This window comes from Corapipo altera, unplaced genomic scaffold (assembly GCF_003945725.1).
Source record: "Corapipo altera isolate COAL_440 unplaced genomic scaffold, ASM394572v1 94, whole genome shotgun sequence".
Classification (NCBI taxonomy): Eukaryota; Metazoa; Chordata; class Aves; order Passeriformes; family Pipridae; genus Corapipo; species Corapipo altera.
The window spans coordinates 1,274,811-1,289,331 of NW_020884950.1; the positions used below are offsets into that span (position 1 = coordinate 1,274,811).

Genomic DNA, 14,521 nt, shown 5'->3' on the forward strand with positions numbered 1-14,521 from the left:
GTGGTTTTCTTGTGCAGAAAGCATCACTTCTTCCCATTCCTGAGAACACAACACAGTCAAGTTTATGTTCTGCACAAGTAGAAGGTAAAAGCACAGGTAAACTGAAGCACCTACAACAAATAATTCATTGGAGTTTTTGGGGTTTTTTGGATACTCTCCCATCTTCTGTGTCCTAAGCCTCACAGGCAATTTTTTTTTGACCCATTATGTCAAAAGTATTTAGTATTTCAGCTCATGGGTAAGAGACTACAGTGCCCTTTTCCAGGACTCTCAGGCCTGCTCTGCCCTCACACCTCAGCCTGAAAACCACAAGCTTCAGCAGCACCAGCAAAGTCATGACTGAGGGGGGGAACAAATAACCACCAAACACCTGGTGTAGCCCAAGTTGGTTTTGCAATGCTTTTATTACTGTATATATTAACATTGGTTTGGATAGTATGTAGCAGGCATCTCGACATTGAAGTTCATTTGTGCACTCTCTGAAGGGAAGATGTTTCACCCTCAACACAACCTCCTTCTGCTTCGCTTCCTGATCTGGGCAGCACTCGCTGCTGCTCCTGCTCTCGAGGAGCAGCCACTCACATTTATAATGAATTATACCAACAAGCACATCTCTACTAGAAAGCACATCACTTTATTGTGAAGGTCTCAAGTGGAAGAGTTCAACTTAACCATGACAATACTTTATGTATTACAATTGCCTGTTGATTTATGCAACTATGTTGAAGAAAGCTGTTAGCCAAAGTCACCCCCCCCCCAAAAAAAAAAAAAAAAAATCAGAGGATATTTGCACCAGTTTTAGTTTATACCTCACAACATACCTAGGCTATATTTTTACTATCACAGGGTGTATTTACTACTAGGGGAATGTTACATGGTCTTTCAAACATGAGACTATTTACAGAATAGGCTGAACATTTGAGTTTAGATAAAGCTGAACAATTTTACATGTATAGGAAGTGTTATAGGCTAGCTTTCCTGTGGCTTTTAGCTAGACATCAGGCACTAATGATTTGATTAGCTCTGTACAAAGAATCACACACCATCCAAAACCTCTTGGCTGCTGGTTAGTTCCAAATTATTTGAGATAGCGCCTACTTTGAGCAACAGTCTGGTGGGGGGGCCCTGCTGCCCCCATGTCATCCTCCTGGTGCCTCGCTGCAGAACAGAATAGAAGCTAAGCTGTTGCACTAAGTCAGAAGAGTATTGATTAAAAGAGGATGGAATTAACAGTATATAGAAAAGACATAATATACTGGTAGAAAGTTACACCTCCTCCAGGTTACACTGAAATCACTCGTGTTAGGGAAATACTGTTCTCTCCCCTACTACGCAAAGCTGTCGGGAATCCCCTAAGTGGAGTCCTTGAGAAATAAATTAAGTTCCAAGACTAAGTTAGGGAACTGTTGTACATTCAGAGTGCATTATGCCTCCATGAACATTGGCTGGGTGTTTCTAGTACAGCACACGTGCCTTAAGCACCACGACAGCTCAGGCTTTGGGGCCACAGCCACTGGTTTGAGTTGCAGGGAAGGTCTCTGGTCTATCAGGAGGTCTGAGAGCCATGGCTGCACACACAGATATGTTTTGTGCACAATGCAAGCCTGATTTCCCCCTTAGCCATACAAATTAAGACAATATTTATCACCATACAGTTTGATATTACTTCCAATAAGTACAATATTTATTAAACATTTCTTCAGTTTTGTTACATATTGTGCAACAAATTACAATATTCTGCAGCCACAAATTATATGCAGAGTATGAAGAAACTATTAATCAGATAGTGTGATCTCTCCATTTATAATTCTACAAGAAGGAACTAGCAAATCAGATCTTACATATATCTTACTAAATTTTATGCATGGAAAGTGACAGACACTGTTGTGCTGTTTGATACAAAATGGCTAAACTTCATCTTCAGAAGACTAAACCTGACATCTAAACATGCCAATAGAAACATCAAAACAAAAATACATCCTAACCAACCACAGGAAACAGTCTGGTATCAGGAAAAGCAACAAGGATTACACGTTTATAAACCAGCACACAAAGGTTTAAAACAGTTCTGAAAATGAAGTTAGCTGTCTTGAGTCAAGGGAATAAAAAAAGTCAGTATTGACCATTTACAATCTCTGACCTTTGTGGAGACGGTAAGAATCTGTTGTAGTGCAGCTACATACAGTACAATTCAGGCAATTTTTTTTTTTTCACTTGGGTTCAGATTGCAAATTCATTGTTGTGAGACAAAAGGGGGGAGGCAAGTTTTAGCAGCAACCTCCACTAGACTGCTTGACTGGAGTGCTCTGAATTTTAACATTGGACTTCTCTGCACCACCAGCTGTCGCTCCCGGGCCCATTCGTTTTTTAATCTCAGCAGCCATGGTCATGAAAGACTGTTCTACATTTGTGGCATTCTTTGCACTGGTTTCCAAAAAGGGAATTCCAAGAGAATCTGCAAATTCCTGCAAATTGAGAAACAGTGAACAGTAAGCTCATACACAGGTTCACAGCTCACCTCCTTTCCTGGTGCACTGCCGGATAAGCCACAAGTTCCTGGATTCCACCCCACCCCCCATCTCCAGTCTGACCTGCAGGGCAGGGGGTCATTAAACTGCCCCCAGTTGTGTCACCCTGACACCCACGTACCACAGCACTTCCCTGCTCTAGCAGCTCTGTGCATTATGAACCAAAGCAGGTGCTCACCAAGCAAACACAGCTGTTTGTATCCACATACCTTTGCTGTTGTATAGTCTACTACTTTCTTTGTGGTCAGATCACATTTGTTCCCCACCAACAACTTGTTGACGTTTTCACTGGCATAACGGTCTATCTCCTGCAGCCACTGCTTTACATTATTGAAAGACTCCTGTGAGATAAGAGAACTGTAAGCAAGGCCCTGGGAGAGGGAAGTTCAGCACTTTGGTAATGACCAGGAAAGAACAGGAAGCGGTGCCCTGACCAATGTGATTCACAACCACGGGAGAGAACTCTCTAATGCTGCCATCCCTGATGGCCTCAGGACAGCCCAGTCACCACATGGTCTACACAGCTCTTGCTCCAAGCCCTACACAATCAGCCCTTCCTGCACTCCTCCTCCCCTATTATTTTCCCAGCTCCATATCTTGAATATTCAAGAGCTTCTACCATCTGGGACTCTTCTTCCTCTTCCTGTAGCAGAGATAAGAGACACAGCACACAGCTGAAACCAGAAGAATCCCACAAATTTACAAAGCACCAGGTATCAGGTGCAAACCACCTTGTTGTAGATGTGCTGGAACAACCTTTGACTGCAGAAATGCCGGATCAATATTCCAGTTAGCAACTGAACACAATTGTTCTTTTTCTATTAATGAAGGAAACCCTACACTTCCCAAGTGCCCTTCCAACAGGACAACTGCACCAGTAATCTTCAGAGATCCTTTCACAGAAAACACTGGCTCAGTTGTGTCCTACACACATGCTGACAATTTTCTGTTCCCAATGCCCATTTTTACTGAACACCAAAGTTCAAGTACATTCAGAAATCTTTCAACAACTTCCATCAGTAACTCAGGCTTCCTGCTACCAAAGGCAGGGTGAGAAGTATTCACACAGAACAATCAGTTACCTGCTCAGCAAGTTTGAGGTTAAGCCTAAAGTACAACTGTTTTAGAGCCACAAATCCCACTGCTCCTTTTATTTCTGTGTTCAGCCCCAAACCCTGCATAGGAACATATACACTCGGCTTGATAAACCTCAGTGCAGCCTGGAGAACTGCGCCACTGTCTCCTTAAGACGTGCTCAGTTGTTAAATTCCTGGGTTTATTTACTTATCAGCCTGGAGAAACTCTCCAGGCACAGGTTTTAACACTTACCTGATCTGTAACATCATACACAACTATGATGCCATGAGCTCCTCTATAGTAACTGGAAGTGATAGTCCGAAACCTCTCCTGTCCCGCCGTGTCCCACTACAAGACAAGTAACAGGGTCAGTCACCGCAGTGTGGCTGTGCCAGAGTTACACAGCAGCTTCCAGCAACACAGCTCAGAGGATCAGCCACCCAACTACAACCACATCCAAGTCACAGCTGCAGAAGTGGCTCTGAAACTGCGTGCATCCAACAGGATTTGAGGAGATCAAGTATTTTAGCTGAGAATTGCACCTGGGTAGCCACTTTTCTCAAGCGCTCATTTCCTTGGTTTCAGCCAAGGGTGGCCAGGAGATCTCTCAGAGGAGAACATGAAGCAGTTTTAACCCATGAAGAAGCCATGGTTCAGTGCTCAGAAGAACAAACACAAACCAGGGCTTGGTTAGAAAGAAGGTCGGAGCTGCAGGTCTCCAACGTGACCGCTCCCTGCAACTTCCTTGGCACAGGAGCTCCAGCAAAAGTATTTAAAGGCAACAACTCGAACCAAACCCAGTTCTCTTCTCCTGCTGTGAGACTTAAGGAGGGATATTAGGTGCTTGACCTCTTCCCCCACCCAGGACAGGAACAGCACTTGCCCAAACAGCTCCCTGGAGCCGTGTCAAGAATAGGGCTGGCTGCATGTTAGAAACAGTCAGACTCAGACTAATTCAACAGTGACAGCGTTCCTAGTGGGCTGCTCTATACTCAGGACAGTTACACTGGAGTCTGGAGGCTCGTGCTTCTGGCTGTAAGCTGGACTCCTGCTTCACAACATGGAATCCCTGAGTCATTGCTGTCAAGTCCTGAGAGCCTCTGCTTGAGCTGGAAGCAGTGGCTGACAAGGATTGTGTGACCTTGCACAGATATTGGGTTTCGTTACACCAGTCACCCTTTCAGAGTGCTTCAGGATTAAAGAACTGCCAAGTCTCTTCCCCTGTTTATTCCAAGTGGAAGGCCAAAAGCAGCACCGCCCAGTGCTAAGGCAGACAGACCAGTTACAAGGCTTTGTGTCAGTTTTTCCACTCAGGTCGACAAAAACAGTTTCCAGCACTAGACAGTGCAGTCTGCTAGTAACAGCTGCTGGGGAATTCAGGCATCTTGGACAACTCTGTGGTATTCCTGCACTTACACAAATCCTTGCTACAAACTGCAGAACTACACCAAATTTTGATACAAGAGCACTCCAGCACAGAACCTCCTCTTTCAGGGAAACATAATAAGCATCCTTCTTTAAGGACAGGTCATGGGAAGTCCTGGAATCCTGTGAAAACTGCCTTGCCTCTTGTAACAGGGAAGCTATCACTTACATTTTAATGATTAAAGTACAAAGATAACTGCCAACAGTTATGAATATAATTCTGTGCTCACACAGTTTAAAGTACCCAGGAGTTGAGAAATACTACTTACTATCTGAAGCTTGATTGTTTTCCCATCTAGTTCTATAGTTCTGATTTTGAAGTCCACACCAATCGTGCTGATGTAACTTTCTGTGTACGTGTCATCCTAGGAGAGAGAGTGAACAGAAGTCAAGCCAGCTGCACCTCTTCTGCAGCCACCTACTTCATTATGCACCAGGCAGACAAGGGTACTTAATTTCCTTGGAAAACCAGCCTGTTTTCTCATGGCAAAGTCCAGGAGGCAACTGTGCATTTCCACAGAGTATCTACTTTTCAAAATTCTGCAAAAGTTTTCCAAACGCACCACAACCAACCAGACCTGTGTTTCAAAAACTAGTCAAAAAAGCTTTTTTTCTGGAAATCCTGCAGTGTTAAGTCCTTGTGAATTGTAGTGTAAAAACCAGCTTTGCTGAAGTTGGCAGACTGAAGAACTACTTAGAATAACCACTGTGGTTAATAAAATGCATCAATTTTTATTTTCCTTTGATGTTTTTTCATCTGTGTTACACAGCAGCCACCTACAAGTCAGAGGCTTTGCTTCAGTCACACTCCACACATGAATTTCAGATCCTCTGCTGCTGCAGCTGGTTGCTAAGGCAGGTTAGAGTTACAGCTGAGGTACTTGTGCTGAGTCCTCTGCTCTGCAGCCTGTGTCAATACAGGAAGGAAAACACTGCTGAGCAGTTTGCAGGGACCTGGCTGCAGTCTCCAGCAGGCCTTAAGGCACACAGGAAGGGCTGGATCAGCCTTTGCTACCTTCTAGTGATGGTCAGCTTGTCAGAATAAAGGAAGTTTCTATTCCTAAAGTACCCATAGGATAGAACTTCATGCACAGTATACCACAAAAGGCTTTTATGCAACCAGTAGGTATCACAAACACAAGGGATTTCTTTGGGTTGTGAATGGAAGACATCTTAGGTAATACATCCAAGTAAGAATGAAATATTAAGCCTTTAAGAATGACATGACATTTATTTCCTTAACATTTCAGTACTCAGAAGGGTATGTTTGAAAAGCCTGAAGTTTAACCTACAGCAGCAAGAACACAGGTAAGTGAATGCTGTAGTAATTCCTTATGTCAGGGTAAAACAGCTTAGTTGGAAAGTCACATTTTTCCAAAGGACAGAGCTACTTAGTTGAAGAAACACCAGATAACTGAGCACAAACTTAAGCTGGCTATCAAAAAGGAAAAGTTGGATTATTTGCATGAGGCCAGGATTAATTCAACAGTATCTGTGAGAGAAGCTGGCTAGACTGCTCTGGGAATGCTGCTCCAGCTGTGGTGTCACTTCCAATCCACTGCCTCCATGCTGTGAGCAGAGCAGGGGACATCCTTCTCCTGTTCACACTGGTTTTAGTGCCTCCCTGCCCTAACACTGCACCACCAGCAGCTGTGACAGCTGTAACTGAGACTATCTGTACAGCCCAGACCACCACTTCACACTAATGACATGACACAACAGGCTCTTCCCAGAGGTGCCCAGAGCAATTGTTCAGGCTGCGAGAACGATGCCATCACCTTGTGGCAGCACCACACTTGAGTTTCTACATTAATGTCCCATATTCTCCCTTCCTTCCTCTCTTCCCATGGCAACATAAAGCTGCACTTTGGCACAGGCACAGATAAGAAGTTCACTGGACTTCAGCTTTTTCTACTAAGAGCTGTCAAGCCCATTCTAAATTTTCCTGTTGACAGGAAAACTTGAGCTTCTTGCATCAAAGTTCAGCCAGAGCAGCCCATCAGCAATTTCAACATTCACTAAAGGAAGCACAAGGCCTCGTCATTCCTAGATGATTATTTCAATTGCTTCTCTGACTAAACAACTGGTAGATCTTTTCAATGCAGATATCAAATTTTATCTGGCAGAAAATGTTCTTATCAAGTAGTAACTGATCAAGGTCTTGCCCTGACACATTTGTACCCCTCATGCCTGAAGGCTCACACCCCAGAATTCAAGTATATCCTTCCACCTTCAGTGTTCTACCACTACTGTAATGATGGAAGTTAAATTAAGATATCTTGTTCTCTAGCAAAAGGAAAATTAGAATTAAACTCAACTGGACACAGTCTTGATATTATTTCTTTCCAATTTACTCAAATACATCAGCTAGAAACAAATTCAGAAGACAGGAGGGCTTTGCAATACTGTACTTATTCCTTGGTATGCCAGACCTGACAGACATCAGCCCCGCTACCAGAACTACTTGAAAGGAGAGTTCTTGCTAAGCAGCTTTTTTACATAAAGTTTTCAAGCATGATCACTTACTGCAAACCTAAGTAGAAGGCAAGATTTCCCAACACCGGAGTCTCCAATCAGAAGTAGCTTGAATAAATAGTCACTGCAGAAGGAAAAAAAAAAAAATTAGGTCACTTAATGAAAAACACTGTCAAGAACCAAGTTCCTTACACCAGGGTATTATGATGTTTGAGAAGGGTAAATTGATTCACTGCTAGGAAATTCACCTACAACTCCAAGCTCCTCTATCCAGTTTAGACACAATTTACTTGGTAAGGGAAGTGAGAAGTAGATGCTCTGAACACAGCACTTTTATGTGGCACTGTGCTTTCCTAGGAAGTTACTCTGGGGATATTAGTTGGACAATCAGCAAGACTAACACAGTCCTACTCCAGCCCTTTGTGGTCTAGCACAGATGAAAATCATGCTCTGCAATTAAGTGCAAGCCTCACTGCTTGGGTGAGTAACTCAAATAACACGCAGGTGGCAGCGACAGCCTGCTGCCCACCAGAGCCATTATCTCTGCATCTTTAGGGTCAGAGGCTTCACAACACAGCTGCCCAAAGCCAACCATTTCTTTCCTCAGTTTAAGTCACCCATATTTAAGTTCCAACAGAATGCAACAGCACAGTATGCAATTTAAATATACAAACTATGAACACCAAGTGTCATAGTTACAGTGCCTGTTAAAGCAAAATTAACATCCACCTTCCACTACAGACTATTTATTAGCAGAGACCAATACTCCACCTGCCTTTCAGGAATTACAGCTAAAGTTATTGCCAGATGAGGATACATCTCTGGGGGACGTCAGGTGTGATATTAGTAATTCTCAAGACACACTGGAAGAGTTGACAATTCTCTTCTTGCCTAATGTTGAGTCTTCTCAACAATTAAGAACAAGTACAGTGTCATCAGTGACCAACCTAGATTTACACTTCTAAGAGTGGTGAAGATTTCATTATTGGCAAAATATAAGTTTCTGTGTTAGTCCTAAGACTAATGGGGAAATTTCATAGTAGAGAACAAGCAGCAGAGACAACACAAATAACACAAGTTATTTTGCTTCTTCAGTACTACACTAGCCCAGTTTACAACCTTCCAGCCCTGTAGTGGCCAGTTTTAAGTCCTCTTCTCATTTAACCACAGGAGTTTAACAGGCATATTTTTATGCCCACTTAACCAAGCTGAGTAAAGATTAAGTTTACCTAAATGCCTGAAATCAGCTGTCCCCCACCTACTATTCTTCAGCATCGCCACTGACTCTGGCTGGCAGGAATCCAGCCAGGAAACTGCATCCATCCCCAGCTGATAACAGCCAAGCAGATGGTCAACTGCTCAGCTTTTCACCACTCCTCTGCTTCAGTGCCCAAGTGACTCTTACCCTGGCTGGCCCCAGGCTGCAGGAACACACCCAGCTGAAACCTCCAGTTTCCAAGCACTCCTCTCAAGGCTAGAGAGGAGTCAGGAGCGGTAAATGTAGCAACTAATAAGCTGATCCTTAAAAATGCAACCCTGCAATGTAAAGCTAAAAGCACTCAAGGTATTAAAAAAGAATAATCAAAGTCAAAGGATACCTACCAGCTCACAGAAGTCACCACTCCACCTGTCAAGTCATGTACTATTACAAGGCAAGATGGTCTTAGGAGAATGACAGTTATTAACTGAAACTGTTCAGGGGGCATAAGTCACATTGCATCACAACCCACATATCTCAACAGATTCAAGGTGGCTGAAACACTGATCAGAAAACTTCTTAGCCCCACTAATTGTTTAGTTCCCCAAGAGCAGCAGAAACTCTCTGTAACCTGGGGACCAAGGTGAGGTACAAGAGCTGCAAGACCTGGACCACTGTTACACGTGTGCCTTCTCCCCCAACACTGATGCCTCAGGAAGCTTGGGTTTTTTAGTTTCCTACATATCCAGGATTTTCAGCAATCCTGAAGTTACATTATTACTTAAAGCAAGCACTAATACACTTGAAAGTATTACAGCTTGCAGCACATTATAATCCCCTTAAGAATATTAACATGTGAATATTAGCACTACATTGTTTTTACTAAAATTAGTGGGAAAAAGTAATCCTTCCTGGTATAGGTAAGGCTTCAGCTATGGTCTGAGATCCACCTAAAAGCCTCCCCTTGCTTCCAAGAGCAATTCAGGTTCCCCCAGACATCAAGTAACTTGTCTTCCTCTGTTACTCTTAGCACTATGAGCAGCTCCCAACCAAACCTACCCTGCCATTAAATCAGTTACTGCTCAGAAGCAAACAAGAATAACAGCTTATACACAGAACTGTTGTTAAGTAAATACAACAGGAACTCAGAAGCCTTAAATACTGGGTTTGACATCTTTGCTATTCAGATCTTCCCTCACTTAGGGCTTCAGTATTTTCAGAGGCAAGTGATAACCACAGGCTCACGTGGTGGCCTTAAGCCACCTGCCTCACCCTCACCAAAACCAGGGCCAGCAACAGGCTGGAAACAGCCTTTCCTGGGTTACCTCCATCTCTGAGCATAGAAACTGGTGTTGTGTCACAAAAACCTACTTATGCCAGAGATAAGCAAGGCTGATGCTTAGACCTGCATCAATTTGGAAATAAATTGCAGGGTTCTACTTAAATTAAGTTTTTAATTTTCTGAGACACTCCATATTGCAATAATACAGTGCCTTCCTTTCCAAACACAGGTTGGAAGCTGTACCTTTTAAAACACAGCAGGTGCCCACACAGGGGTTTGAGAACCAAACGTGCAGCCTCTGTTATACACAGCGTGATGCTTGAGACAGCTCCTGGGTACAGCAATGGTTTAAAGCAAATAAAACTAAGTATTTCTAGACTGAACTACACCAATAGACTATCTGTGTAAATGGGTTCAACTGCAGCAATGGGTCCAATGAGACACACTGGTTAATTCTGGTATTTACTCCCAAAGAGCCACACAACCATTTCTGAAGCCACTGAATTTTGCTCCTTAAACCTGAACACTTAAACTCATGAGCTCCTCCAGTTTAGAGAGCCTTCTCCACACTACTTAGGAGACAGTGGGAATTCAGGTTAATTATTCAACTATTTCTCACCATTTACATAAGCAAGTCCTACTTGGGACCCTCAGAGAAATCCCACTGGAAGAGCACAGACAGCAAGGCAGGTTCAGTCAGTAGGAGTGAGGCTTTCAAATCCTCTCCACCAGGAAGGGGATACAGTCACTTCCTCTTGCCCAAGAGATAAAGGACAAGTATGTGAAGTTTAACTGCCTCTTGCAAAAGAAAAAAAACAACCCAGGCACCTCCAAACCAGCCCTGTGGATGTTTTGAGCAGTGCAGCAGCATCCTCCTCTTATGTGCATGTCCCGTGTCAGCAGTTCAGCAGAAAACCAGGAAATCAAGTTTTTAGGACAGGTCTGGTCAAAGCTGTGTGGAACAAGGGACCTGTGGGGCTCTAAGATACTGTTGTTTATACAGGGAGGCACGTGGGGATTTTCTAAATGCCAGGAAGGTTTTATGCCAAAGCAGACAAGACCAGGTAGTCATCTGTCTCCAAGAAGGAACTGCTGCAATCAGCTTTAATCAGTGATCTCAGCTGCAAGTTTACAGTAAACAGGTACTCAAGCAGCCTCAATCCCAGGTCTTTGTTCTACCACCCCAGAAATTTTACTGAAGAGGAGCATGACTGTCACTCTGATTACACACCGCTTGTGTAAGTAAACAGAACCCAGAAGACATAATGCCACTTTGCATTGCAGACTGATATTTAGAAAGGTTAGAACACAAACAATTTCAGATGATTCCAGCAGCCCAGGAGCTGCTACTCAATTGTCATCTACCAACCGCCATCACACAAGACTGAAACCCCCTCACAGGTATTCTCCAGCACTCCTGAAGAATGAAAAAAAACAACCCCAGACTTACTCCAAACCCCACTTTAATTTCCTCATCTCTGCTTGAGAGTATCTAGAACAAGATTCAGACACTACAGAACATGGATCAAGATTAATTCCTGGTAAGACTTGGATAGTGCACCCACCAATGTGTTTGTGCCAGTTAGCCAACTACATGCAAGTGGCAGAAGGGGTAGGAAATGCTGAACCTGACATGATCTAGTCACAGCACAGTCAATATTGACATTTTGCTCGTTTAAACACCAGCGGGGAGGGAGGAACACAGAAGGAATACATCCCAGTGCTCACTGGGCAGGTGTTTTCAGAATTTAGCTTCCAAACACTAATATCTCTCATCCACTCCTCTTCAGCTCCAAATAGTCCACTAGGCTGTCCCACAGCCCTGGAGTTCCAAGGAAGCTCTCAGAACCACATACACCTCCCCCTTCAAGCCCTTGCAAGAATTAGCAGATTCTAATCCTGAACTTTAGCAGGAAAATTGAAGGAAACAGGTCTTTAGTGAGAGATTTTAACCATCGCACTGACTTCTGACAGAGTTCTGGAACGCCCAGAAGAGAGGATCTGGGGCCACAGCCTGATCTGAAGCTGTGATAAGGAAGTGAGAATGTGTTACAAGGCACTTCTAAGAGGAAAGCGGACGTATCTGCTACAGGGAACTAGAAGGAATAATGTCATAATATCTTAAATCTTATTCCTGGGTTAACACGGACCCAAGTACACCCATTACAGTGACAGGTATTTTCTGTCCATCTTACCACGCCCTTCCCATCTCCTCCCCTCATCCTGCAGGCCAAACCCTATCAGGAAGTGGCAATTTAACACTACAAGTTAATCTTAAACTACAGCTTTTCCTCTTTGTTTTGCTTTCAAGAACGCGTTCAGCGAGGAACAAGGAACGAGCACTCTTCCACTGAGAACAAGCCTCTTTCAGAACGTTTTCCCCCCTCTTCACAGCAGCTTTCAGTATCTCATTGCAGGGAATGACTCTCTGCATTATTCTAGAGAGCTGAGAGACTTCAGGAAAGGCAAAAAAAACCCCCAAACCAAACACGTCTGGGAAAAGCCCCCTTCGACCTGTTTCTGTAAGTGGTCTAACACTTTGCAGGTGTTAAAACTCAGAGTCTCACAGGTAAATTTGAGTTTAACTGTTGAGGACCACAGAGGCACCAGCAGATTGCTGGCCTGCCCACCTCCAGCTACTTGTCTTGGTGTTTTCCTAAGCTACACATGCAAGTTTGGGATGTAATCTTGCCAAGATGTAACTCGAGTTCCTGGCTGTACCCCTCGGGTTTCACCAACTCCCTCACACCAGCTGATGAGCACTTGTTTGCTCCTCAGGTGATTTTAAGAGGTAACGTTTGTGCAAAGAGCCAGAGGATCCATGGACACGCAAGAGTCAGGAGTCTGTGTTGTGTGGAAAAGCTGTGAGGACAGAGGTTGTGAGAGTGTCTGCCAGGAGCAGAGTCCATGGGTATCCAGAGCAGCAACGTCACACCACACGTGTGTTTCAGTACCAGAACCACCTGAGTGACATCAGAGGGCACAGTGGCTTCACCACCCCCCCAAACTGGAGTGCCAACAAAGCCAGAAGCCTAAACACACCCTAAAGGTTAAAGGGTTGGCAGTGCAGCAGCTGATTTCTGAAGTGCTTTTTAAACTTAACTCCAAGTCACTCTTCTCATTCGCTCAAAAAAAAGCCACGAGCAAAACAGTTTATTGTCCCCCACAGCCCGGTGGGAAGGACACAGCTCTCAGGAGCTACCAGAGAGCTCAGACACCTGAGCAGAGAGCTCAGATACCCCCACGCCCGAGCAGGGAAAGGCCACACTCACACAACGACCCTCCCAAAAAACAAAAAACCCTGTGTCATCCCCAGGCTTTCCAGGCAAGTGCTATTCCAGCTCCAGTCAGAGCCCCGAGAGCGCTCCATTATCGAGTCGCAGCGTTGCAAAATCTACATAGGCAAGAAGTGTTTTGCAAGAGCCATGTGACACACACATGACTCTCAGCTCCGGCGAAGGGTGGACCCCTGGCCGCCGATCCGCTGCGGGCCGGGGCCATCGCCTTTCCCCAGGTGCCGGTGCCCCCCCCCCCCGGGCACTTGTTGGATCCAAGGCCCCGCTGTGCTTCCCGAGCTCCGGGAAAATCGCCGCGGGCTGCGCCCCACGGCGGTCCCGGGGCGCTGGGGCGGCGATGCCGGTTCGCAGCGGGGACACCACTGACCCCTCACGGCCCCCCCGCTCCCACCCTCGGGCCGCCCCCCCTTCTCCCCTCCCGCCGCCCGGCCCCGGGCGCGGCCCCGCGGACACCGGGAGGGGGGGGGATCGAGCCCTCGGAACCACGGCCTCGGCCCGGCCCTCCCCGCGCCCCGCGGCGCCCCCAGCGCGGCCCCGGGGCCTCCGCGCCCCGCACTCACTATTCGGGGTTCATGCTGGACATGTCCGTGGGGCCCGCGGCCCGAGGGACGGCGAGCGCGCTGTGAGAGGGGGGGCGGTGCGGCGGCACCTCCCGCCGCCGAGGGCAGGCGCTCCGCGGTGCGCTGGTCCGAGGGAGCCGCGATCGCCCGGCGCTCGGCTCGGCTCGTCCGCCCGCGCCCGCTCCGCGGCCTCCGCGCTGCGCCTCAGCCCAAAATGGCCGCCGGAGCCCGACCAGGAAACGGGGCGGCCGCTCGCCGAGCAGCGCTTACATGGCCGGGGGGCGGTCGCGGGGCGCCACGGGAAACCGAGTCCACGCCGCCACCTCCGGCCGGCCCAAGCCGCCCCTTGTAGACTCGCTCTCCCGGCTGCCCTCGCGGCGGCGGCGGCGCATGCGCGCCGGCCGGCCTTTCTTCCCTAGGCCCCGTCGGCTCGGCGCGGCGGGCGGCGCCACTGATTGGCCGCAGGGCGCCGGCCGGGATGACGTCAGCGGGCAGACGTGGCAGCTCGGGCGAGTCAGCGCGCGGGAGGGGCGGGGGCGGGGCCTTCGCGCGGGGGGGGCGGGGCCTCGCGGGGCCGCGCCCGAGAGTTATCCCGGGACAGAGTCCGGGCGCATCCCTGGTTCCATCGCGGGCTCCGTCCTTCCATCCCTCCCGAGATCAATCCATGTCTTCCTCCATCC

General features: G+C 46.7%; 1 protein-coding gene across 1 annotated transcript; it reads right to left on the reverse strand.

Moving 5' to 3' along the window:
* Positions 1–613: 613 nt before the first annotated feature.
* RAB1A (RAB1A, member RAS oncogene family) lies at positions 614–14,233 on the reverse strand. The gene is given in 9 exon segments (XM_027663086.1): positions 614–2,465; positions 2,738–2,869; positions 3,858–3,953; positions 5,300–5,395; positions 7,557–7,629; positions 13,842–13,906; positions 13,908–13,943; positions 13,945–14,188; positions 14,190–14,233. Coding segments are annotated over 9 exon segments (984 nt in total). The 3' UTR covers positions 614–2,267.
* Between the last annotated feature and the right edge of the window lie 288 nt (positions 14,234–14,521).